Source organism: Saccopteryx leptura, chromosome 2, assembly GCF_036850995.1.
Source record: "Saccopteryx leptura isolate mSacLep1 chromosome 2, mSacLep1_pri_phased_curated, whole genome shotgun sequence".
Taxonomy (NCBI): Eukaryota; Metazoa; Chordata; class Mammalia; order Chiroptera; family Emballonuridae; genus Saccopteryx; species Saccopteryx leptura.
In genome coordinates this window covers 267616122-267640453 of record NC_089504.1, presented here as the reverse complement: position 1 = coordinate 267640453, position 24332 = coordinate 267616122, and the positions used below count along the sequence as shown (strand labels likewise).

At 36.3% G+C, this 24332-nt stretch overlaps 1 protein-coding gene across 1 annotated transcript in view; it reads right to left on the bottom strand.

The window, feature by feature from the left end:
- The window catches only part of HMCN1 (hemicentin 1), a 412067-nt gene that overhangs the window by 227173 nt on the left and 160562 nt on the right, over positions 1–24332 (bottom strand). The window contains exons 8-11 of the mRNA XM_066361732.1: positions 23565–23828; positions 22178–22322; positions 18298–18419; positions 13382–13657 (exon numbers count right to left, since the gene is read on the bottom strand). Of these exons, the coding sequence (XP_066217829.1) occupies positions 13382–13657; positions 18298–18419; positions 22178–22322; positions 23565–23828 (807 nt within the window). The remainder of the gene's footprint in view (positions 1–13381; positions 13658–18297; positions 18420–22177; positions 22323–23564; positions 23829–24332) is intronic.

The following is a 24332-nucleotide window of genomic DNA, read 5'->3' as shown; positions in this document are numbered from 1 at the left end:
ATCATAACAAAAGCAAAATATACACACTATTATAATTTCTCACTAATGATTTAAAAAAATTAACACAGATAATGACATTAAGAACAAAAAATAAACACTACTTTAAGTTTTAACACACTATTAGTTGTAAGTTGGCACAATGAATTATAAGTACCCATGAAAACAGCCCGTACTCTGTCTACAAAGACTAGGGAAATAAAATCTTGCCTAATTCTCGGAAATCTCCAACATCATATTCACACATAGGAGGCACAGTATTTCCTGTTAGTAGTCACTGGGGACTGATTTGCTGCTGCTATGCCTTTGGTAGGATATTCTCAAAGACCTAAGAACGCTTTCTTTAAGGCAATTTAATTGTCACAACAAATTAGTAAGGTAATGGTAATGCATGAAATTACCTAAGCAACAATTTAAAATATTGTTAACCACTGGTATGTTCCAAGTACTTGGATGAATTTCTTTGTGTTTTCATTCGTTCACATAGCAAAATTTATTACCCACTATGTTTCAGATACTTTCTGACCTCAAAGATCTCACAGAATACTGTATACAAAAGCACATTGTGTATAATTAGGGACTAAATTTTTCTCTAGTTGTCAGTTCATTGAAGCAGGAAGATCAGAAAAAGTTATTAAGTGCCTTTTATGTGCTAGCTATCTAATGCTATACCATTATTTATTTTCCACAATAACCCTATGAAGTGTTACTGACATTTTACAGATCAAGAAACTAAGGCTCAAATCGGTTAAATAATCCATGGTATCTGGTCCATACCTCAGTGGGAAAAATAATAGTACCTCATTCACTATTATTGTGGATTAGCTAAATTAATAAACATAAAACAGTTAGAACAATTTCTGGCACATAGCAAGTACTATGTAATTTTTGCTATTATTAAGATCCCATTACATGATAAAGTATGGCAAAAAATAATAAAATGAGTACTATAGTATTCAAATACACATTTACACGTATATTATCTAGACATTCACAAATGAAACTTGATAACAGCTTTCACACTTGCATATTCTATTTATTACACATCCTACTAATAAATAATAATTATACCTTATTTGATTCTTCTGAAATTTGAGATGTTTCTAGATACTCAAAATTTATGAAAAATTTCAATACAAATAGATAAATTTAGTTTCTCCACATTTTACTGATGGAAAAAAACCACGCTGATACCTATGTCACCTTGCACATGTTAAAAAGAGTTATGATGATGTAATGAACATATGGTTATGATAATATCAATTTCATACTTAGTGAAGTAATTCTGGTCATTAGGGACTTACTTCATCAATCATATTGAGAAATATTTCCTTTCCATTGCAATTTTCTCTCTGGTGACGTGAACTGATTAGTGACAGGGGGCTTCATTTTCCTAACACTATAGAAGACAGATTAATACAGCTAATGCTCCTACAAACATGGCACGAGGGAGAAAAGGAGACTTTGGCCCTGTGACTTCCATGTGGTGGCATGTCATTGCGGAGAAAACGTCAGCTACATACTGAATAGGCTCAGATTTAACCAGGAGGCCTGTGTTCATCTGCACCTTTAAAAACCCTCAGATGGAACAGCTAATAAAATCAACAGGGAATTTTTTTCTGTTCCTGGGTAAATAGAAAAATAGTCTCTTTTAAACAAAACCTTAAACTCATACTGTGTAAATAAATACCGCCCCACGTAACGTAACTTTAACTCCTTTGGAAACTGAGCAGCCACAGTGTTCCCTTTTTAAAGTGATAAACTGCTTTAGACTATTCCATCGAATTTTGCAAAGCTCACCCACATGACATAATTTTAACATTAGGGTAATTTAAACATTACTTTCGAAACAACTTCTCTATACATTTTTCATGAGATAACTATAAAATCTTTCTGTAAAATATGGTTTTGAATGTAGTTATCTGCTTACATGTGCCACAAGTGGAAAAGAAAAGTGTTTATGTAACGAAATCTAAAATTGTTGACGTGATTCAAATAACCCATCGAAGTTAACATGGAAATGTGAAAAATGACGTTAGTGACTCAGATCTTCCCTATAATCTGTTATTGTTATACTTTGAGGTTCATGCAGCAATTAAATACACATCTATTGAGTGAATCTGTGTTTTTATTCCCTCTGTACAAGGCACTATGATTAAGAAAAGTATGTCATAGTATACATAATATGATTGGAGAAAAACAACCAAACAGATGAAATTGATCATGATTAAGACCGAAATTCTGTGGCAAAAGATACTAACAATTCTATAGGCCATCAGAACAAAGAGAGCAACAACATTCAGAAAGGAAGTGATTTATGAGAGGGGCTTTACAGTATTGGTAGGATTTTGATTAATATTTCTAAAAAAACATAGTAGAATATTGTTAATTTTGAGTAATTAATATAGTCCCCTAACATGTTGTTGGATGATCTAATACTAAGCAATGCTACATGAGAAATTAGAAATATTTAGTATTTAATTATTGAACCTAATATCTATTGAATCATACAGCCTGTAAAACAAATTTTACAGGATCTATCTGGTGCTTCTAATATATTCATACTTCCTGTAGAAAAAGCCAACTTCATAAAGTCATCATGAGCAGCGATTTTCCACATTTTTCATCTCATGGTACACATATACTAATTATTAAAATTCTGTGGCAAACCAAACCACATACTTTTTACCGATCTAAGAAAAAGAATAATTTTTATTTATTCACAACAAATGGCTATTGTGTGGCTGCTGTCATTTTTTAATTTGACAATCTGAAGGAAAAGAGGTTAGTACCCCTGACTAAATAGTCTGGAATTACACGTTTTAAAAATTCTTATGGCACACTGTTTGAAAATGGCTGATAATTAATATCACTGAGCTTCTTAGAATTGTAATTAGTAGCTATGTCCTACCCTATCAGATGTGTACCTCCTAATGTAGCTCAATCTATTTATGTAAAATTTATTCACATTGTTCACAAATGCATTACTTTCATTTCTGATTAGGGGGGTAGCTCCAGCGAGTCCAGGTGCTAACTTTTAAGCATGAAACTTGCACAATAAGTGTATCAAAATTTCACTAAGGATGATTTACAATAAACAAATGTGCTTGTTCACTTAACTTTCCCTTATTTTTCAGTGAGTAGAAATGGCAATGGAATATATTTTAATATTTTTTGGTTTTCTCGTGCCTCCTAAAAAGTTCATATAAGTGGCCAGAAATTCCTTCCAAAGAGCAAAGGATGAAAACTATATAAAAACCAACCAATCACTAAACAAACAAGAACAGAGATCAGTTGCTTGGGAAAAGAGACAAGGGCCATTGAAATCCCAAAGATATGGATTCAAATGCAACATTCACCCAGCATCTCGTCAATGGAAATATAAAAACCTGGATATAATCTTTTCAAAGCGGTAAAATTATTCCTAAATGGTAATAATTCAAATGAATTATAATAGTGGTTAACTTATATGAAAGCTGCAATAAGTGTTCTAAAACTTCTACCCTTGTTATTTCTGCTTTCTTCTGTCTCTGGGAAAGGCTGGAGTTGTGTTGTCCAATATGGTAGCCACTATAGACACATGTCTATTTAAATTCAATTTTAATTTATCTAAAAATAAATCAAATTTCAAAACAAGTTCCTTAAGTGTACTAGCCATATTTCAGTATGCGGTTGCCACATATAGCTAGTAGCTACCACCTGGGACAGCACATATATACCAGACACACAGATTTCCTTCACCAGAGAAAGTTCTGTTAAGCAGTATAGTCTAGAGCAACTCAATCTCAGAAAGAAGGTCGCTAATTCATTGATTTACCAGTAGGTGGTGCATTGGCAATAAAACACAATGGAAAGGACTACATCTTGACGGAGTTATATGCTGGATTTGAAAAAAAAAATCACACCCAAACAAACGTGTGGCTATGAAATTCAGTTAATAAGGGCAAAAATTTCAGAGTTATGCAATAAGAAATGTAGGCCAGGGTCTATTTTAATAAAATCTTTTATTTATTTATTTATTCATTTTTAGAGAGGAGAGAGAGAGGGAGAGAGAGAGACAGAGAGGGAGAGAGAGGAGAGAGAGACAGAGAGAGAGAAGGGGGGAGGAGCTGGAAGCATCAACTCCCATATGTGTCTTGACCAGGCAAGCCCAGGGTTTTGAACCAGCGACCTCAGCATTTCCAGGTCGACGTTTTATACACTGCGCCACCACAGGTCAGGCTATTTTAATAAAATCTTAATGGCAAATATGCATCAAGATTTCTTAAAAATTTAGAATTTTCCCAATATAAAATATAAGGATATGAATACGTAGCAAACGTTTGATGCTTTGATGTCTATTTAAAATAATTCCTATTATAGAATATTTATACATTAATACTGTTTCCATTTAATGCTATATATTTTTTTCCTTAACAAAAAGAAGTCATGAATTCAGGAGCTTCTTTGGGCAATTAATGAAAACACATGAAGACAATAATATAATTGTTAAGCAGGATATAATTTTATGTTTTATCCTTTCCTACTTAGGAAATCTTCAACTGAATGCTGATCAGCATGGACTCTTGCACTGACTTCTCTTTACTGGGTCTCTTTAAAACAATTTTCCAAATATCACAGAATTGCTAAGTAAAAGAGGAAGGCTAATGTTTATAGACGTTAATTTTCACTTAACTTAGAAAAAAATTTGGAAATCATAATTAGCATCATGACTTCATGACATATTAGAAGGATACTAATACATACATGTATATGACTCTCCTGATCCAGACTCAATTATGTACGGCAAGGATATCTTTTGACTATCCCAAGTTAGTTATTAACATCAGAAAATGGAGTATTATCAGGGATAAAAGGAAATGAGCTATCAAACTATAAAAAGACATGGAGGAACCTTAAATGTATATTCCTAAGTGAAAGAGCCAATCTGAAAAGGCTACTTGCTAGATAATCTCAAAGCATATAAAAATCGATCTCCATAGCACTTCTTAAAGGAAAGATTTCATACTCTGACAATGTGTGTTGCTAGACAAATTTATTTGCTATCTCAGTTATTTTCTCAGAGAAGCAATCCACAACTTCATTGCAAGAACACGTGTCCCGGAAGTCCGGTCTGAGGTTCACAACCTCCCTTCCTTCCAGCTGTCACTGCCTGACTCCGACACTTCATTCTCCAACTTTGTCGTGGCCACGATGCCTTTGACCCTTCTATTATACCCACCTATCAGACCACGCCTTTAACCCCTGCTTCTCTCCTTACCCGTACCAAACAAGCTGTCACTGCAATCACTTTTTTCCCAGTTACCTTGTCTTTTTGCTGAACCAACCTCCCAAAACCACAGCCTAAATGATTCTTCTCCTTGTATGTGAAAAAGCTACTGAAGATAGTAGGCACAAAATTATCACCCCGTCGTGGAAACAGGTCTCCATATTTGTAGGACCCTCTGCACTCAACAAGCCCAAGTTTCTGGGTTCTGTTTACCCCATGGCTCTGCACGCGCTGTCTTCTCCACGTAGAAAGGCTATTCCCTGACTTCTACCAGGCAGATGCTGACTCCTATTCCAGGCACCACCTCCTGTGTGAAGCCCTTCTCAACCTCTACTCATCATGGGCGTCAGAACTGAAGGCTCCTGTAGCACTGTGGTGCAGTGCTTATCACACTGTGTTGTAAATATTTATTCATTTCATCTTGTTAGTTCCTTTCTTGTATTTTGGGCTTACAGAGGGGAAGAATGTTGTTTTCTTCTCATTTATACCCTCAGCAAGGAGCATAATGCCTGACGCTTTAACCTTTGGTCACTATGTGGATGAAAGAATAAATGTATAAACAAATTAACAAATGAGACACCAGCCCTGACTTCTTAGCAGTGTTTTTGGTCAAGGCGCTTCACGTGTTTCAGTATTTGTTTCATTATTAGGAAATAAAGTATAACTATGACATAATATTATTTAGATAGTGCTGTGAAAAGCAGCATTAGTGAAGATACCGTCTTCTTAATGATGACCAGTTTTGAACTCTCAATAACCAAATACTCTTAACATATTATACCTTTCTGCAGATGCAGCAATAAGGATTCTGACCACTTAACATTAGTTCTAATACAATTTCATTCATAACAGTCCAAAATCACACCCTTTTCCTCATATATAAAAATAGCAAGCTGTTATGTTGTATCCTGTACTACAAATAGTTAATTTTTAGAAACAGGATTTATTTTTAGATGGATAATTAATTTATAACATAATAATTCAAATAAACAAACAATTGATGCTTGGGGGAAATTTCAATCAAATAATTTTTTCACACATGCTATGGCATAAGTACATTTTTACACCTGGCAAAAGTTCCCTTGTATGAACACCCTGTTTCTCATTCTCACCACAGACAAGCAATTCTGTGTGCTAAGTATGATGTCAGGCACTAAAACAACATTGGGTCTTGCCTTAATGGAGCTTGTGGTCCAGTTATCTTTTATGTTATCTGTGTGATTGTTTTGGTAGCATACTTAAAATTCTCTTTCCTCTAGATTGCTCCTTAGCAATGACCCTACCAGAACTTAAGTGAAAGAACTCACCACACTGTTGCGCTCTCACTCGTCTACCAGGAAAGGAAGGAGGAGGGGAGAGGCCGGGAATTAAAATCAAGCAGTGATTTCTCCAAGTTATCATTACCCACAATGCTGAGATTTCCAGAGATTCTTTTCCCACGTGACAGGTACCTGCAGACACTTCATACCTTTCCTATTAAAATTTCAATGCTCTCATTTTTATATTCATATTCAGGAACTCTTTATTTTGTATTTTATTTATTTTTATTTTTTTAATTTATTTTTTTTATTTATTCATTTTTAGAGAGGAGAGAGACAGAGAGGGAGAGAGAGGAGAGAGAGACAGAGAGAGAGAAGGGGGGAGGAGCTGGAAGCATCAACTCCCATATGTGCCTTGACCAGGCAAGCCCAGGGTTTCTTTTTTTGGGGGGGGATCCACCCGGCACGCCCACGAGGGGGCAATGCTCCGCCCATCCAGGGTGTCACTCTGTTGTATCCAGAGCCATTCTAGCGCCTGAGGCAGAGGCCACAGAGCCATCCTCAGCGCCCAGGCAAACCTTGCTCCAGTGGAGCCTTGGCTGCAGGAGGGGAAGAGAGAGACAGAGAAGAAGGAGAGGGGGAGGGATGGAGAAGCAGATGGGCGCTTCTCCTGTGTGCCCTGGTCGGGAATCGAACCCTGGACTCCCGCACGCCAGGCCGATGCTCCACCACTGAGCCAACCGGCCAGGGCCAAGCCCAGGGTTTCAAACTGGCGACCTCAGCATTTCCAGGTCGATGCTTTTATCCACTGTGCCACCACAGGTCAGGCTATTTTGTATTTTAATTTTATACTTTTCTCTACCTTCCTGAACCTTAGGCCCGCTTATGGCACACATAGGCATTTCTGTATACCAGTGGTAGTCAACCTGGTCCCTACCACCCACTAGTGGGCGTTCCAGCTTTCATAGTGGGTGGTAGCGGAGCAACCAAAGTATAAATAAAAAGATAGATTTAACTATAGTAAGTTGTTTTATAAAGATTTATTCTGTCAAATTTAGCGAAAATTCGACAGAAAGTACTTGGTAAGTAATTATTATTATATGCTCTAACCTGTTGTAACTCTGCTTTATAAATTTTATAAAGTAAAGTTACTTCCCTACTTTATAAATCACCATTACTGTGGAACCGGTGGGCAGTGAGAAAATTTTACTACTAACAGAGATACAAAAGTGGGCGGTAGGTATAAAAAGGTTGGCTACACCATTAAGAATGATAGAAAGACCTAGTTCCGAGCTAGGCTCTGACACGCACTGGCTTTGCATTTTGGGTAAGCCACGAACACCTCAGAGACTCCAGTTCTTTCTGGACAAAGTACAGTTACAAATAGAAAACCTGATTAAATTATCAACTGACATTCTGCATTGATTATTTTTTTCAATTTGGTTCAGAAAGGATTTAAAACAGTTTATTCCATCATATAGTCCTGTACAGTTCCAGACCCCTGAGTTTTCCAATAAGAACTTCTGTACTGTCAAAAAGTGTTATCTTCATACTTTAAGTTTAATTGCTTTATGACATTTTTTAACTCACAAAGAACTCCTTATGGCAGACAGCTGTCAAGAACAAAAGAAATGTAAAAATATATAGAATAACTCCTAAAAATTTATAGATAGGAGATAAACCTCCCAAGTATGGGGAACAGTCACAGGTAAGCCTGCCTGAGAGACAAGTGAGGTCATCATCTCAACTCTAAGAGTCATCAGGTAGATTCCACGTATTTACCATTTTAAAACAAATTTTATAACAGAAAAAAAAATCACTTTTTAAAGTGTTCAGAAAAAAAATGAGCAGTGTGAGAAAGAATTTTCTAGATGACTAGCGATTTCCGTAAAACAAATTTCAGATTACAAATTTTCTCAAAAGTCACCTTTGCTGCTAGCAGAGTTTTATTAATGAAAGTAATTTCTGCCTGTGAGGTGAGTGTCTGAGCAGCGTGCTACCACATCTTCTGGGAGTAGGGCCACAGTTGAATAATGATGGAAGAAAAGGACCAGAGGACTAAGGTCATCTAATTCTTCCTACATATGAAAACAGCAATTTAGCTGGCTCATCAGAACATACAAATAAAAGTGTTATCCTGCACAAACAAGTTACAAAACCGTTTAACAGCTGTAGTTTAGAGAGTGAGGGAGCAAACCTAGCACGTGACTATTTTGTAAACGAGTTAACTGCAATTTGAGCATAAAAAAAGGAAAACCCCAGTCAAAGCATATAATGTATGAAAGCTAAAATTAATAAGAAATACCGCATGGACACACTGTGTATGATGTTATTTTATTTTGCTATCAAGTGTAAACTCTCTTAATGCTAATCTATTTAAATATGTTCCTAATTATTTTAAAAATTAATAATTTGCTATCATGAGCTGATGCCATATCTCAGTTGCTCCCAGTGGGACTTTGACTTGGCTAAAACCATGGACACTCATACCTACAATTCCTGGAAAGAACTTCCACTGCTCAGCAGGCAGTAATGGAATTGCTGTCATGTCTTTATTGTCCCTAACTGAACTGCAGTTGCCAACAGATCCATCTCAGACAGGTGATTAGCTTTGCCAAGACAAACTTTTTAGGGCTAAACTTTTTAATTTAATGGTACATGTCACTAGATCCTTACGTCATTCTCTATATGTCCACTTACCTATGTCAGATTAGATGTTTCTTCTGATGAATTGATATTTGACCAAAAAGTATTTTTATTTTCAGTCTTATTGTTTTTCTTTTTGAAAGGTATTACTTCTTAATTTATCTTAATTGTCTTACTTTATACTTCTTCACTTTCTTTATCAGATCTTCATTATTTTCAATTACAGCAAATTTAGGGAATATAGGGCAATGAAATATAAACATGTTACCCATACATAACTCAATCCTTGAATAACTTAATGTGCATTTTCAATTCTTTTTAACCCTTTGAGTAGTGAGGTTTTTTTTTTTTTCATGCTCGCTGACCCCCAGGAGTGAGTTTTTTTTCAAAAAATGAAATCAGTTCCAGTTACAGTTTTATTAACTTAAAATCATGTTTGTTTGATAACCAACTTATGGAAACAAGAAGAACATGCATTTGCCTTTTATTAATGTTGTCTTACACATTTTTAAAATAAAATTTTTGTACAGCGTACTCTGGACGGTCAGGAGGCACGAGGACGTACATGAACATTCGTACTACTCAAAGGGTTAAATGCTATTTACAGAAAATTTAAAAAGAATCCATTTCTATTACTTTTTTCAAGTACAAAAGAGCATAAGTAAAAAATCAGTTACAGCTCCTGTGCTCCCAAACAATCATATTCAGATGTTTTTATAAATTAATCTTTTTTTCTTTTAGCATAGCTATGGTGCCTTATTCATTTGCATAGCTAGATTTTTAGGTCTTGTGACAAACCCTACTTGAGGAAATCCTTTTCTGAGGCATTTCCTATGTCTAATTGCATCATTATCTCCACAGTGAGGAATTCTCATAATGAAATAAGCACATCAACCTATTCACATTCTCACATGCTCATTAGTGTGACTGCTGCAAACAGCCACAGTTTCTGAGATCAGCGTGTCTACTCTGATAAACTGAGAGCCTAACAGTCACTGAGAGAAATTCACCAGTTCTCTGTACCTTAGCCTCTCCAATTTTTGCATCTTTTTTCTTTAAAAATATCTACACCAGCATTTTCAATAAATCATTTTAAGAAGGTTATGTGTTGGGTATTTTTCCTCAATCCTTGAAAACCTGAGAATATTCTTTTGATGGCTTTTCAAAGAAAAGGTAATTTAACTGGATCTTAAATTCTTGGATCCCAACCATTTCTTTTCAAAACTACATGTGTCTTTTTCATTACTATGCCAGTTAAGGTTTTCAGTTGCAAGCAACAGACACCAGTTGCTGTTGGTTAACTTAAGCAGAAAATAAATTCATTGGAACCATATTTTTTGAACAACATAATCAAAAGGAGTGTGGATATCAGGTAGAAACCAAAGGAGGCTAGGCATCTGAGAACACAGCCAATAGCATGCTAAAGAAATTGTCAGAATGACAGGAAAGGCCACTGGGACATTGGTTTCTGCTGCTGCTGGCTTCAAACTTCCACAGTTTTTTGGCAAAAACTGAAGTCTTTTTAGTGTCTATGGCTTTAGCAAAGTCCCACTGGGCATAACAGTGGCTGACTAGGTCATGTGACCTGCAAAGGGATGGGGAAAGGGGATTCTCTGATCTCACTGTTTTCTGCTTTCCACAAAGATAATCAAGAATTCCTCCCACATTTAGGGAAAGTGTTCATACCCTAAGACCAAAATATGACAGATATCCATTGCAATTATCTTCTAGCTTTTAGAATATCAAAAAAGTTGACACCAGTTTAATTTTACCTCTCTTTCTACAACATATTGGTTTGGTCTGTATGCTTCTTGCAGAGTTTCCCACCCCCCCCCCCCTTCATACTAGGAATTTAACATTTCAGCCAGGATATGCAGTTCTCCCTTCATTGACATTGCTTGATTTGCTTATCCACTCACCCAGGACAATGTTCTTTTCCTCCTCTGGACAATTTTCTTTAATGATATCTTTGACTATTTCTTTACATTCAGTTTTCTTTTATAGCTATTCATACATGCTATATACCTACAAATCTTAGATTCAAGTTCCATTCTCTGAATTATGACCCTAGGTATATATAATAACATATTCAGATGGCTACCACTAGCTAGGCATCTGAGAAATACCATCTTATTTTTCATTAAACAGTATCATCGATTCTAGAATATATTTTTTTAGATTCTCAAAACATCTTTTCTTTTTTAATCCAAACTTGTCCTTCAAACTCAAGGCCAACTAGACAGGCTATAAATGCAGATTTATACCACTAGAGATTATACTGACTAGCTAGTAATCATGTAATGTCATATATTTTTGTATTTATGTTTTGTATATTAGTAACATCTTACCTCAACACTTACTTAAATCATTTGATAATAATAACAATTCTATTTTACCAAAAAGAAGAAGATCCAGGGCTTCCTTTAAAGATATACATTTCTAGATTATAGGGTTAATTCCATAGAATAGATCCAAATGCTGTTTTCAAGAAGTATTGTCCATGAAACCACCTAAGAGGTCTGTCATAAATGCAGAATCTCAGGCCCCCACCAAGCCAATGTAATTAGAATCTCTGGACATCAAATTAGAAATTTGCTTTTTAAAAAATAAGTGTCTTGGACAATTTTTTACCCACGACAGTTTGAGAATCACTGCTCCACTTCAATAAAAAGAATACTAACGGACTAAATCATTAACCTGGGTAAACAAGAAAGGCTCTGATTGTATTTTACAATCACCTTCTAAGGGACTTCAGGTAAAGAACCAAGACCAAATTTCCACAGCCCATTAGCATTGACTCTATTCGAAGCGATCGGTATGGTAACAATAGTTTCGAAATTCTGGTAACTCAAGTTTCTGCTCCGATTGACTGGAGTTATCAAGGCAGTTTACCACGTGGAAATGTAGCGAACCATTTACAAAAGCGTGTCCCTAGAGGTTTTCCCAGATCAACTAACAAAAGGCACATTCGGATTGCAGAATCTCAGCTACCGGTAAAAACCAGAGTCACACATCAACCGTTTTATTAATTCTCAAGGTAGTTTCATTTTTCTGCCATAATAACATTCTAAGCACTAGCCTTGACACTAATAGGTCAGTCGTGTAGACAACCTTGTTAAAAAATCAACTGAGGCTGTTACTTCAGTCATGATATAAAGTTGTTCGTAATGCCATAACCAAATAGCCAGACCCAATTCTGATGTAATCGGTTTCCCACATCAAGGACTTGAAATGAAATATTCTGCTGAGGCAGCAACTGAACCTTTCAGCCTAACAGGGAAAACCTGCCCACAGTGATTTGCTAATTACAGTAAGACTCCTGGCTGGTCTATGGACGTGTAGAGGCTAAATGTGATTCTACTGAAAGAGATCCTTTGGAACAGTCTCTGATCTTAATTTGATGGTCGTGAGTAAAATACAAATTTAGTAGCCATCACACCACGGTTAATATGCTTATTTTCAGCTATTAGAACATTTAGTCTATGTAGACATATATCAAGTTTGGCTTACCATTAGTTTATTTTCAATAAACACTCTGTGTGTGTGTGTGTGTGTGTGTGTGTGTGTGTGTGTGTGTGTGTGTGTGTGTAAGATAAATAAGGTAAAAAAACTCAGCTAAAGTTCACTAAAATTAAACCAAGATGAGAAGCATTTTAAACCTTAATTAAAACAATACAAGTACATTAAATATGACAAATATACTCAAATTGGAAAGAAATTTTGAACCAGTTATTAAAAACAATTAGATTAAAGAAAAAGCCACATGATAGATTGGAGAATTTTAAACTATTAAGTCATCTCAAGACCATTTCTATTTATATTCTCTTGAAATAAAAGTCTTCAACCACTAGGATTAGTTGTGTTAACTTTAAAAGTCACATATTTGTTAGAGATTTTTTTTAATTTTTAAATTGATTTTAGAGAGAAAGGAAGGGATAGGGAGAGAGAGGAACTTTGATTTGTTCCTGTATGTGCCCTGACCAGGGATTGAACCGGCAACCTTTACGCTAGCTATGGGGCGATAATCTAACCAACTGAGCTATATCTGGCCAGGGAAGAGATGTTTTAGTTTCTAGTTTCCACTCAAGATCCACAAGCTATAATTGTTTGGGTAGATACGGTCACTCTCAGATAGCCAATTTAAGGGAACAGAGATCAAAGGAGGAGACAGGAAGACACTGTAACCGAGAAGTTCCCACCAGCACCGTACCTTGCACTGTGAGGAAAACAGAAGCAGTAGCCAATCCTCCTTCGTTGGAAACCAGACAATGATACTCTCCAGCGTCGGTGACTTTCACAGTCCTTAGCTCCAGGGAGAGGTCAGCCAAGGTCCGTGTTCTGGCTGGGTCTGCCAGTCTGACATCTCTGTCATTCCTCTGCCAGGTGAGATTGTAATCCACTGCACTGATGACGACACATGTCAAAACTGCTCTTTCTCCAGGAGCAACGGTAACATTCTTAGGCACCTGGATGACTGGAGGGGGCTCTGTGTAAAATGAAAAGATTCAAATTAAGAGACCCAACAGCCATTTTGCTCACTTACAGATGTGGTTTTAAAATGCAAAGAGCAAGTTTTGAATATCTAGTAGAAAAGATGTAGTACAACAGCACTTATTCATCAGTGCTTGGGTCTGTCAGCTCAAGCAAGTTCTGTCTAGTTGAAAGATGCTTTAAAAGTAGAGCATATTTACACACCAATGTATATTCCAATCTAAATCTATAAAGCACAAAAAGAGGTGTGGCAAACGGCTATCACTAGGTGGACTAGGGCTGGGGGGAAAAGTCATATCTTGATTTGAGTTCTGGAGAAAGTAGAATTTAAGATTTTTTTAATTTAAAAAATTTATATATCATAGAATTGCACATGCAAAACCTACATAATTTTATTAACCAATGTCATCCCAATACATTTAATTAAAATTATGTAGTGTTTTAAAGAAAATAGCACATAAAACAAGGGTCCCCAAATATTTTACACAGGGGGCCAGTTCACTGTCCCTCAGACCGTTGGAGGGCTGGACTATAAAAAAGAAACTATGAACAAATCCCTATGCACACTGCACATATCTTATTTTAAAGTTTAAAAAAAATAAAAACAACGGGAACAAATACAATATTTAAAATAAAGAACAAGTAAATTTAAATCAACAAACTGACCAGTATTTCAATGGTAACTATGCTCTTCTCACTGACCACTAATGAAAGAGGTGCCCCTTCTGAAAGTGTGGCGGGGGCTGGATAAATGGCCTCAGGGGGCCGCATGCGGCCCGTGGGGCCATAGTTTGGGGACCCCGACATAAAACACGGTCAATATGGCAATGATAAGACAATATCAGCTTTTGGGGGGGGGTTACGATATCATTAATAAGATACAATATTACAACAGTAGAGTAAGACAAATGTTACCCAGCAGCAGGAATAGGGAATATTTTTATATAAGAAGGTTAAGTAGGGGTAGACCTTCAATAAAATGCTATACATAGTGTCATGTACAAAAGGCATTGACTAATGGAGGTACACTGCAGATGTGGACAAAGGCCACTTACTAATTCACTATTTCCCCAACATTTCTAGAGAAAATCCCTTAGTTCTCAAGTTAAGTTTGAGAATAAATCTAAATGCCCCTCTAAAGCTCACTCTGCCCAAATGCTTTCAAACGATCTGCTGTGACACGCCATTACTGAGTAATAACACAGCAATAAAACCTGTGGTGAGCTATGCTCACTGGAAACCCATGTGTCTGTTTCAGTTTAACTATAAAACAGTATCAGATATTCAAACTATCCTTCTTTCTTTAAAATGGTATATGAGTGCAGATGACTATCATAAACCTAGAATAAAAGCTGGAAGCAATACGCCAAAGCTCAGTGTTATCGCTAGCGAAAGAAATGTGTATCTATTCCAGATTTTCCTTTATTTATCCTTGTTTCTCAAACATTTTCAGAGTGTATGCTATTTTAAATTATAAAAAGCAAACATATTTTTTTATCATTCTGCTATGCTTTTGAACTCTCTTATGAACACAGCTGGTGAATCAAGTGGAAAGTGTATATGACAATGTTAGGCAGCTCTGATCGGAGTCGGGCTAGGTTTGACAGACAAAATGCAGGGTGTTTTGTTGAATATGAACTTCAGAATAAACAACAAATGATGTTTTCATATAACTAAGTCTCATGAACAATTTGGGACGCACTTACATGAAACTCAAATTTAACTGGGCGTCCTGGGTTTTTATTTGCTAAGTATGGCAAACATAAACTTCCTCATTCTACCCCTGATTGTCTGTGTGACCTCAGATAAGCCAATTTACTACAGTGTTTGTCTTCCTACCTGAAAAATGAAATGACTGAATTTGGTAGTCTTAAAGACCCCTTCCAACGCGAAGGTTCTATGATTCTAACATATAAGATGGTATGATTCTATGAGTCTAACATACACGACCCACCAAAGATCTGGAAGTGATTATTTGTGTGCATGTGTAATATTTCCAAATCTTGTTCTAACAGAGATTCTTGTTTTTATAATTTATGACTGTCTGTCACTGACATGCTCTTGACAAGTTTTCTCTTTTTCATATTTAACTTAAACTGAAAATTTTATTTGTGTGTGTGTGTGAGTGTGAGTGTGTGTGTGTGCATGCATGCATAGGGAGTGGGGGATTGTGTTAATAAAAAATTCAGTAAAGAAAATTAATAAAAACGTGTAACAGTGCTCAACTAAGCTACCAAATATCACTTACAAAATAATTTTTTCCTACTTCTGCAGTTTTATTCATTAGTTTCCATGTATATACATGCAGTTAAAAAGATATATAATGCTTTTTACCTTTAAAATAATCAATAACCAACAAAATGAACCAAAAAAATCCTTAAATAGTTCAGATGAAAAATAATTAGGTAACATATTGGTAGAACTTCAGCTTTTCTGTAAACTGCTCTTGGGTGCTCTTTGGTTTCACAGAATAATAATGTCCAGAGTGATACAAAAATATCACTATCCCATAATGCCATGTTTCCTAACACTCCTGTCCAAAATATAAGCTTTAACTCTCCTGTGAATTCTCACTCGATTCCAGAGTATAGTAAGTAGTGAGAGTGAGGTGGCCACGCGGGGACCTCAGGCTAACCCAAAGGAGAGTCAGAAGTGGGGCGGATTTGAGCCTAGCAGCTTAAGCAATGGTTAGCCCAGAAAGAAATGTCCACTCTTTCAAGTCTAAAGGGGCCCTTGCTTGGGCTGTTGCAGTCACTGCCGTTACCACCAGCACTTCTGCCTCTTTCTCTCGTAATTGACTGAGTGGGACATAATTCCTGAAAATTGGCCTACGCATAGTCCAAGTTCCTGGTGGTACCATTGCTCGGCTGGCATGAACTCACACTGGAAGGGCCTGCGTGGGACATACATACAGAAGTTGCTGACACCAGACAGCCAAGTTCTTCACAGTCAGTTCATAAGTTCTTACAGGCACTGCCCAGCTTTTTAGGCAAGATGTCTGAATTGACTCCCTCGGACCTCTTTCCCAGTTGTCCTTCCCTTAATTAATATTGCTGAGAAAACAACTCAAGGGCTCAAGTGTTTGTTTTCCCAGAAGCTGAGGAATGTTGACACAATTCCAGTGCTTTTTCATAATTACTGAAGATGAAAATAAAATGAATATTTTATGATGCATGTCAACTTGCTAAATTGTTCCAGAGGGCAAACTTTATTTTCCTAAGAATAAGGGAATACAAATAACTGACTTGCAAGCAGCGCATGCTTGCACGCCTCTGTTTTAAAGCTCAGCTTGGACTCGTTGGTAACAAACATAAATCCTACTCTTCTGAACTGTCCTACAATCATAAAGCTTCTTTTGTCTTAAATGGTCTCAAGAAAATACCCATCAATACTAAAAGCAGGAACAGACCGTGTTAGAAGCTCAGCGGCCACATTTAAGTCAGAATAGGCTCATTATTAAACACTCAGCAACATTTGTCTATAAGGCAGGGAGAAAATAATTCAGTCAAAACAACCCAATAAATTCTAAATATATGCTGAATAAGTGGCTTACATCTGGTCATTGATTGTATATGGTAGGTTTTTTTTGTTTCCTAAGAATTCTGGAAGATTAGAGAAAAAAAAATTTTTTTTCACTAAAAGATATTTTAGCTGATAAAATGATCTGAGCGTTGCTTACCATTTATGCATAAGAAACACTATCTAAATGTAAAATAATGAGCATGTCTATTGCCCTGTTCACTATCAATACTATAGAACACTGAGGTCCTGCGTTTCTTGAATGTGATCATTTTCATTCTTGTCTTCAATTTTAATGTCAGAATCCATTCATAAAAGCACTCTGCTCATTATGAATGTGGGAGAAAGGAACAGAAAGTTTAACCTTAATATTATTAGAATGGATCCCTTCCTTTTCTTAATTTTTATTGTTTCAAAAAAGTCTATATGGCCTGACCAGGTGGTGGCGCAGTGGATAGAGCATCGGACTGGGATGCGGAGGACCCAGGTTCAAGACCCCGAGGTCACCAGCTTGAGCGTGGGCTCATATGGTTTGAGCAAAGCTCACCAGCTTGGACCCAAGGTCGCTGGCTTGAGCAAGGGGTTACTCGGTTGGCTGAAGGCCCATGGTCAAGGCACATATGAGAAATCAATCAATGAACAACTAACGTGTCGCAACGAAAAACTAATGATTGATGCTTCTCATCTCTCTACGTTCCTGTCTGTCTGTCCCTATCTATCCTTCTCTCTGACTCTCTCTCTGTCTCTGTAAAAAAAAAAGAAAAGAAAAAAGTCTATATGACCATTACAAAAATGGTACATTAAGTGTGCAATAATAATGATAACAATCACAAGGTAATAATAATAGCTAATATCTAGTAAGGGTTTCTGTGCATCAGGCTCTCATCTAAGTGTGTTATGTATACTATCTTATTTAATCCTCACAGTTTCTCCAGGAGATACTGTCACTGTTATTATCCTCATATTATAGTCAGAGAAATCAAGACACTGAGCTCTTAAGTAATTGGCCCGAGAAGATCACACAGCTAATACATGGGGATGCCAGGATAAGCAAATGTCCCATTCCCATAGCTGTATTCATACTCAGGCAACTGCAAAGCACTTAGTGATAATCACCTGAAACATCAAAAAATGTCTGTGCCCGTCCAGTTCCCACACTGCTGACAGCAATGCACTCATATGAGCCCTCGTCAGACAAAGTGACCTTTTCGATATCCCAGTTCACAGTGGCCGATTCTCTGGTGAAACAAAGCAGAAACATTTTTGGTTACTAGAAAAACAAGACCCAGCCCTGGTCAGGTGGCTCTGTGGATTAAGCATTGTCCCAGAGTGCCAAGGTCACAGGTTCAATCCCAGTCAGGGCAGTAGAGCAGCAACCAATGAGTGCACAAATAATGGCACAACTAAGTGGAATGAGTTGATGCTTCTCTCTCTCTCTCTCTCCCTCTCCATCCCTCTCTCTTACTATTTCCCTTCCTCTCTCTCTCTCTCTCTCTCTCTCTCTCAAATCAATGAAAAAAAAGTTTTTAAAAAAGATCCAGTTAAAACCAGTGATTCCACTATTTGTTCTGAAGTCTGCATTCAAAGAACACTGTATAATAAATAAATTAATCAAGTTGCAGAGTTCTTTCTATCTTAAAATTACATAACTTTTATATTGTAATTAAAAATTAAGTTTCTCTTCTTTGAGCAAAGATACAACAAAGGCAATAATTTATGAAGATTACAAATGTCTTTAGGGAAATATTTTCTGGCTATGTCAAAATATACAATAAAGAGCAATCAGAGAAATACTCTTTAAATCCTCTCTCCTCCCTTATCATTTCCAGTTTTTGGTCATATTTGGTGAGGTTCTTAGACAAGGCAATTCAACTAGGTTTGAAGAAATAGAAAATAGACTTTTTGATTCTGAAAAGATAAATACTCTTTACCTTTCATATATATAAAAGTTCCTTATAAGCCTATAAACCATATCTGTTTTAACCTATGTTTATATTTAAAGGAAAAAAATTGTGGTTTATAGTCAAACTTGTCATTCAGGTTAAAAAAAATCGCTTTGCTATTTTGTGTATTCATTCATTTAATAAATATACTTTGTTCTCTAACACCGTTCAAATTATTTCTCATTTTCTGGAAAAGCCTCAGTGACAGAAGTTCAATCCTTATTTTAAAAATTCCAATAATCCATAAAACAGGCATTGTTTTGTTTTAAAGTGATTGAAATGCATAAATATTTCATAGCTGTTTCTTAAAATCATCCATAGCTATTTATAACCTTTTTAACCATTTGAGATACAGATGACATGAAAATCTCATTGCAGAGTCAAGGCACCTTCCACCGACGTCAGGAACTGTAAGACATGATGCCTCACAGTGATAACTCCAGATCTCTTGCTTCGCAAACAAACCATACCATCACCAAACAACCATGAAGAAATAACTGAGCACTGAGTGCATATCTGGCACCAACCTACAGCTGGTAAGAGAAACTTAAGGCACAGGTGCCTGTCATCAGAAAAGTCAGAAATGAACAATATCACTGTTCTACATACCTTAGTGAGAACACTCGGTTAATGTCGTTCCCTTTCAACTGCGTTATGTACTAAGTGCCAGTGGTCTTTATTGTCATATTCAGGAGAAAATGAATTATGACTTGACTTTATTGATCACCTAAGCCGTATCTTGAATGCTTAACAGCAGTACACCAAGCCAAAATTTATAAATATCGTTGTCTGGGAGGCACTGGTAAGTTCCAGAAAGGCAGAAATTTAAAATACATATGTCTTTTGTGTCCTATGCAGTGCCCACTTATATTAAGACTCATCAAAAATGTTACATGTGCAAATTTAGACAGAAAGTGGCAATTCTGGTCTCAACTCCCTCATTTTAACATAAAATTGAGATCCAGAAAGAAGAATGAGTAATTTGTTCAAAGACACATAACCAATGTACAGGTTGCTTGAAGAATATCCTTTACTGTTATTCTAGTTCCTCCATTATTTATGAAATATTACATGAAAATAATTCTCTCTTTCATGTAGCATTCTCAGTTGACATTAAAACAATATGGCCGCAATAAAAATGTTTTGAAGGAATGGCCTTTGAAATAGGGGAAAGAATATGTCAAATAAAAATGTGTCCTGCTGCTAAGGCAAATTAATTACCTTACATTCCCCTAGTGACCATAGTGATTTGCATAACAAAGATCCAGTCCTACGTCTCAAGTTATTAGGAAATCTAGTTTGGAGATGTGGGAGTGGATCAGGGTTAGAGGATCAATCCATCACTGCCCATGCCTAATTCTGTCTTTAGCCTCTTACATCCACGAAGCTTGAACATATGTCAGCGAGGCATGTCACAGCTCTGCATCCCAGAGCTGGAAAAATAAGAACAAGAATTCTTGTGGCTTATCTCCCAGAAACTGCATGGAATCAATGAATTAATGTTTATAAAGAATCCCGTGTCTTTAAAAAAAAAAGTTACTATTTAAACATGAAGCAGATAGAGTGGCTCTGGTCGCGGCAGAGCGACGCCCCGGAGGGGCAGAGCACCGCCCCCTGGTGGGCAGAGCTTCGCCCCTGGTGGGCGTGCCGGGTGGATCCTGGTGGGGCGCATGCGGGAGTCTGTCTGTCTCTCCCCGTTTCCAGCTTCAGAAAAATACAAAAATAAAATAAAATAAAATAAAATAAAAAAAAACATGAAGCAGAATGATTTGATTTCATCAGTGTTAGGTAGCATCATCATTTGATGTGCTGGTCAGTTATGCTTGATTTGTGGTTATTAAACACGTAGCTAAGCAGCCCATGAAGATGTACTACGTGAGAAAAGAGTGGCAGGAAACAATGCAGTTCAATCTTTAAGTAACGGAAACATTTCTAAATTTATAAGGAACATTTCTGCCATGGTTTTGACTTAAAATGGCCACCCCATAAAGAGACTATATAAACTAACACTGTCAAATAACTAACATCTTATGTAAGTTATTTATATTACTATTGAATTAACAGTATAAACATTTTTGTAAAATAATTCCTAGAGCTTTTGCCAAACTGTAGCTGGTTTCATAGCAAGTTAAAAAAAAAAATTCCAGAAATAATCCTCTTGTTTTCAAGGTCTACTTAATTTTTATTAGATAACTTATACTTGTCTAAAAAAGTGACTCATCTTCACAAGGATAGTCAGTGCTCTCTAGCCCACTCCCCCTGTTATACGTATGCAGTGGCCACACAGGTCTGTGTTCCACCTGTCACCGTGGCCCCAGCAGACACCACCTTTCCCTGACCTCATCTTCCACCCTCTCACGGGGCTCCGGCCACACTGGCTTCCTTCCTGTCTTTCTTCCCCACATGCCCTGTCCACTCTGTCCTCAGACACTTGTACTTGCTGGTCCTGGTGCATGCACACTCTCCCCTGATATCTGCGTACACCTGTCTCACCATGTTCAGGTCTTTGGACAAATGCACCTTTTCCTGAATTTTAAAATGGCAACTTGGCCAAAACCACATGTAGCCCCCCCTACCTGCGTGACTCGTCCCATTAACCTTCTCTGCACTGTGCCTTAGCGCTGGTCAGATTCACTTACTATCACATTTTAATTCAGATTCAGAGAATTAATGTTTACCCAGATGCCATAAAGCTTAAGCTTCAGGGACTCTTATTTGCTAGACCCCCACCAAGGTTTGGGACTTAACTTTGCATTCATCGTTTTGTACTCTTTGACTTAACAAGGGACACTCGAATGGTGTAAAAGTCAGATTTTATAAAACCTAAATCAACTCTTAAATGTATTCTAGCACTGATCATATTAACATATTATATTTCTCATCTCTTTCTGTCTTCCTCCATCACAGCACAAGCCCCACAAGGGTACAGACCTGTGCCTGTTTTGTTTGCTGCTATATTCCAAGGCTACAGAACAACTAAGTAAGAATTTCCAATAAAAAGTGCATTTAAAAAAGTTTAATGGTACAAATTATTAATAGAAACATGTACCCACTTTAAATACTGGTCTACTCCAAGTACAATTCCATTTCTGACAAAGCTCAAGGTAAAGGGCAAAAGGCTTTCAACAGAGCACGGAATCTGGCCTGGCTGCAGGTAGTACCCGGGAGTCTTCTGGAGCATTGTAACTGTGGGAGCATCTGGAGGAAAAAAAGAACACGGGCGAGAGGTTACAATGATATTGGCTTCTTCCTGTTAAGCCACTCAAAAGCTTCCTACTTAAATTCTTCCAGTAAATCTTCTGTACTTCAATTAATCTAAATAACTAAAAACCCCTTTAATTATCTTTCTTTGTTCAAAGATTATTCATTTCAATGTCTTCATGAACCCTTTACTAAAGAATCGGACTCCACTGATTTTTAAAATGTAACATTATTTTTTATGCTACCAAGATAGAAAAAAAAGTTACCAAATTAGTTATAATAAGTCACCAATTGTAGACAACATTTTGATTTAAAAAATGTAAATATGACATATGGAAAGAGCCCACATCTTAGAATTGAATTCATAGGTTGATTATTTTTCTAAAAGGAATAGAAAAATTAATTATTAAGAATCCAATAGATTTTAAAGCATTTGAGTTAGGGGCTGAGACAACTAACTGAATAATGTAAATGAGGATATCTGTTCTATTCTCACCATTCTTCAACTTTCAACAATAGCTACAGATTTGTTCCTGAATTTTCCAAATCACAGCCTTATATATAGATAATAATTGTGTTCCTCCATCCAGTAGTACAATATTAGGAACAATCTGATATCTCTGTCTATAATCCTAGAGTTTTGATCAGAGTTCAGTCATCAGCCTTAAGAAATAGCTCAAGTATAAACAAATTGAAAAGCTACCAGATGCCTTAAACCAATCTCTAAACTATGATCTTATCTCTAGATAATAGCAAACATTTAAGTAACCAGGGTATTAATTAACTAGCAAATCAACATACCAAATAAATACCAAATCATCACCAATTGTTTACAATAACTACTGTCAACAAAATAGATGTGTCTGACAATTATATATAAATATTTAGTTCTTTTAACCAATTTAAGTAGCTTATTCAAACATTAAACACATATGCCAGGCTTTGTAGGTGGAATAAGAGTGCCAGAATTTCCCAGTTTGACCTCTTACATTAATCGACATAACCAAAATGTTCAGATCTACAATCTGTGAGACTTAACATGAAACTCTGGATGTGCTGTTTATAGTTTTAAAAAAGTTACATAACCTATAGGTGTAAATGTTCACCAACTTGGCAACCCAGTAACAATGTGAGGTTATTATTTTTAACTTTACAGTCTATTCTTTACCTATAGGACCATATCACCCCCTCTCCCCTTAAGCTACCAATCATCCGGGCTTGAATAAAATAATGTCTCACCTGGGATAATACTAGAGAAGGAAACACTTGATACTCTCTGGAAGAGATAATCGTCTTTATCATAGCCTGCTACTTTGAGAAAGAAAGCTTCAGTTGGTGGTATAAAGTCAGAAATATTCCATATGCCATAAGGTTTACGATCAGGGTAATATTTAACAGGAATAGTCTTAAGAGAAGTGCCTGAGATACTCAAAAGTTCAAGACGATCTACTCGAGCTGGGACAGATATTCCAGAAGTATTCAGAAGCACGTAGGTAGGTATTCCTACGAGAGAAAGACTTTGTCATTATTTACAAATAACATGCAACTAAAGGTTGATAGCAAGTTAAGTTTTTGCATTATAATAACAGACAATAAGTGCCATAAGTATGAGTACCCTAAAATTATGGCCCAATTGTAGAATCTTTTCTATGTAAAAGACAGTTTATTCATGGCCAGAAATATTTAGGAAATCTTGAGTGATTATTTTGTAGTCGTCAACCTATGTTTATATGTAGAAAAATTAGAATTGTAAATATTATATTATATGTTTGATTATGTGAATATTTTTAAACTTCACTATTTGTACCCTTCCAGTAACTGCTGTAATAAAAATAAATGAACAACAACCAGAAAAAAAGAAATTTAAAGAGTCAGGTAAGATTGAGCTATTTTATAGCTCTAAAACTGTAGATATTCATGCATGAATAAAATAAAAGGAACAAGCTTTAAAAATCAGGACTAATTTCACCTTTGAACATATAATGATATATAATATACTTAATTTTT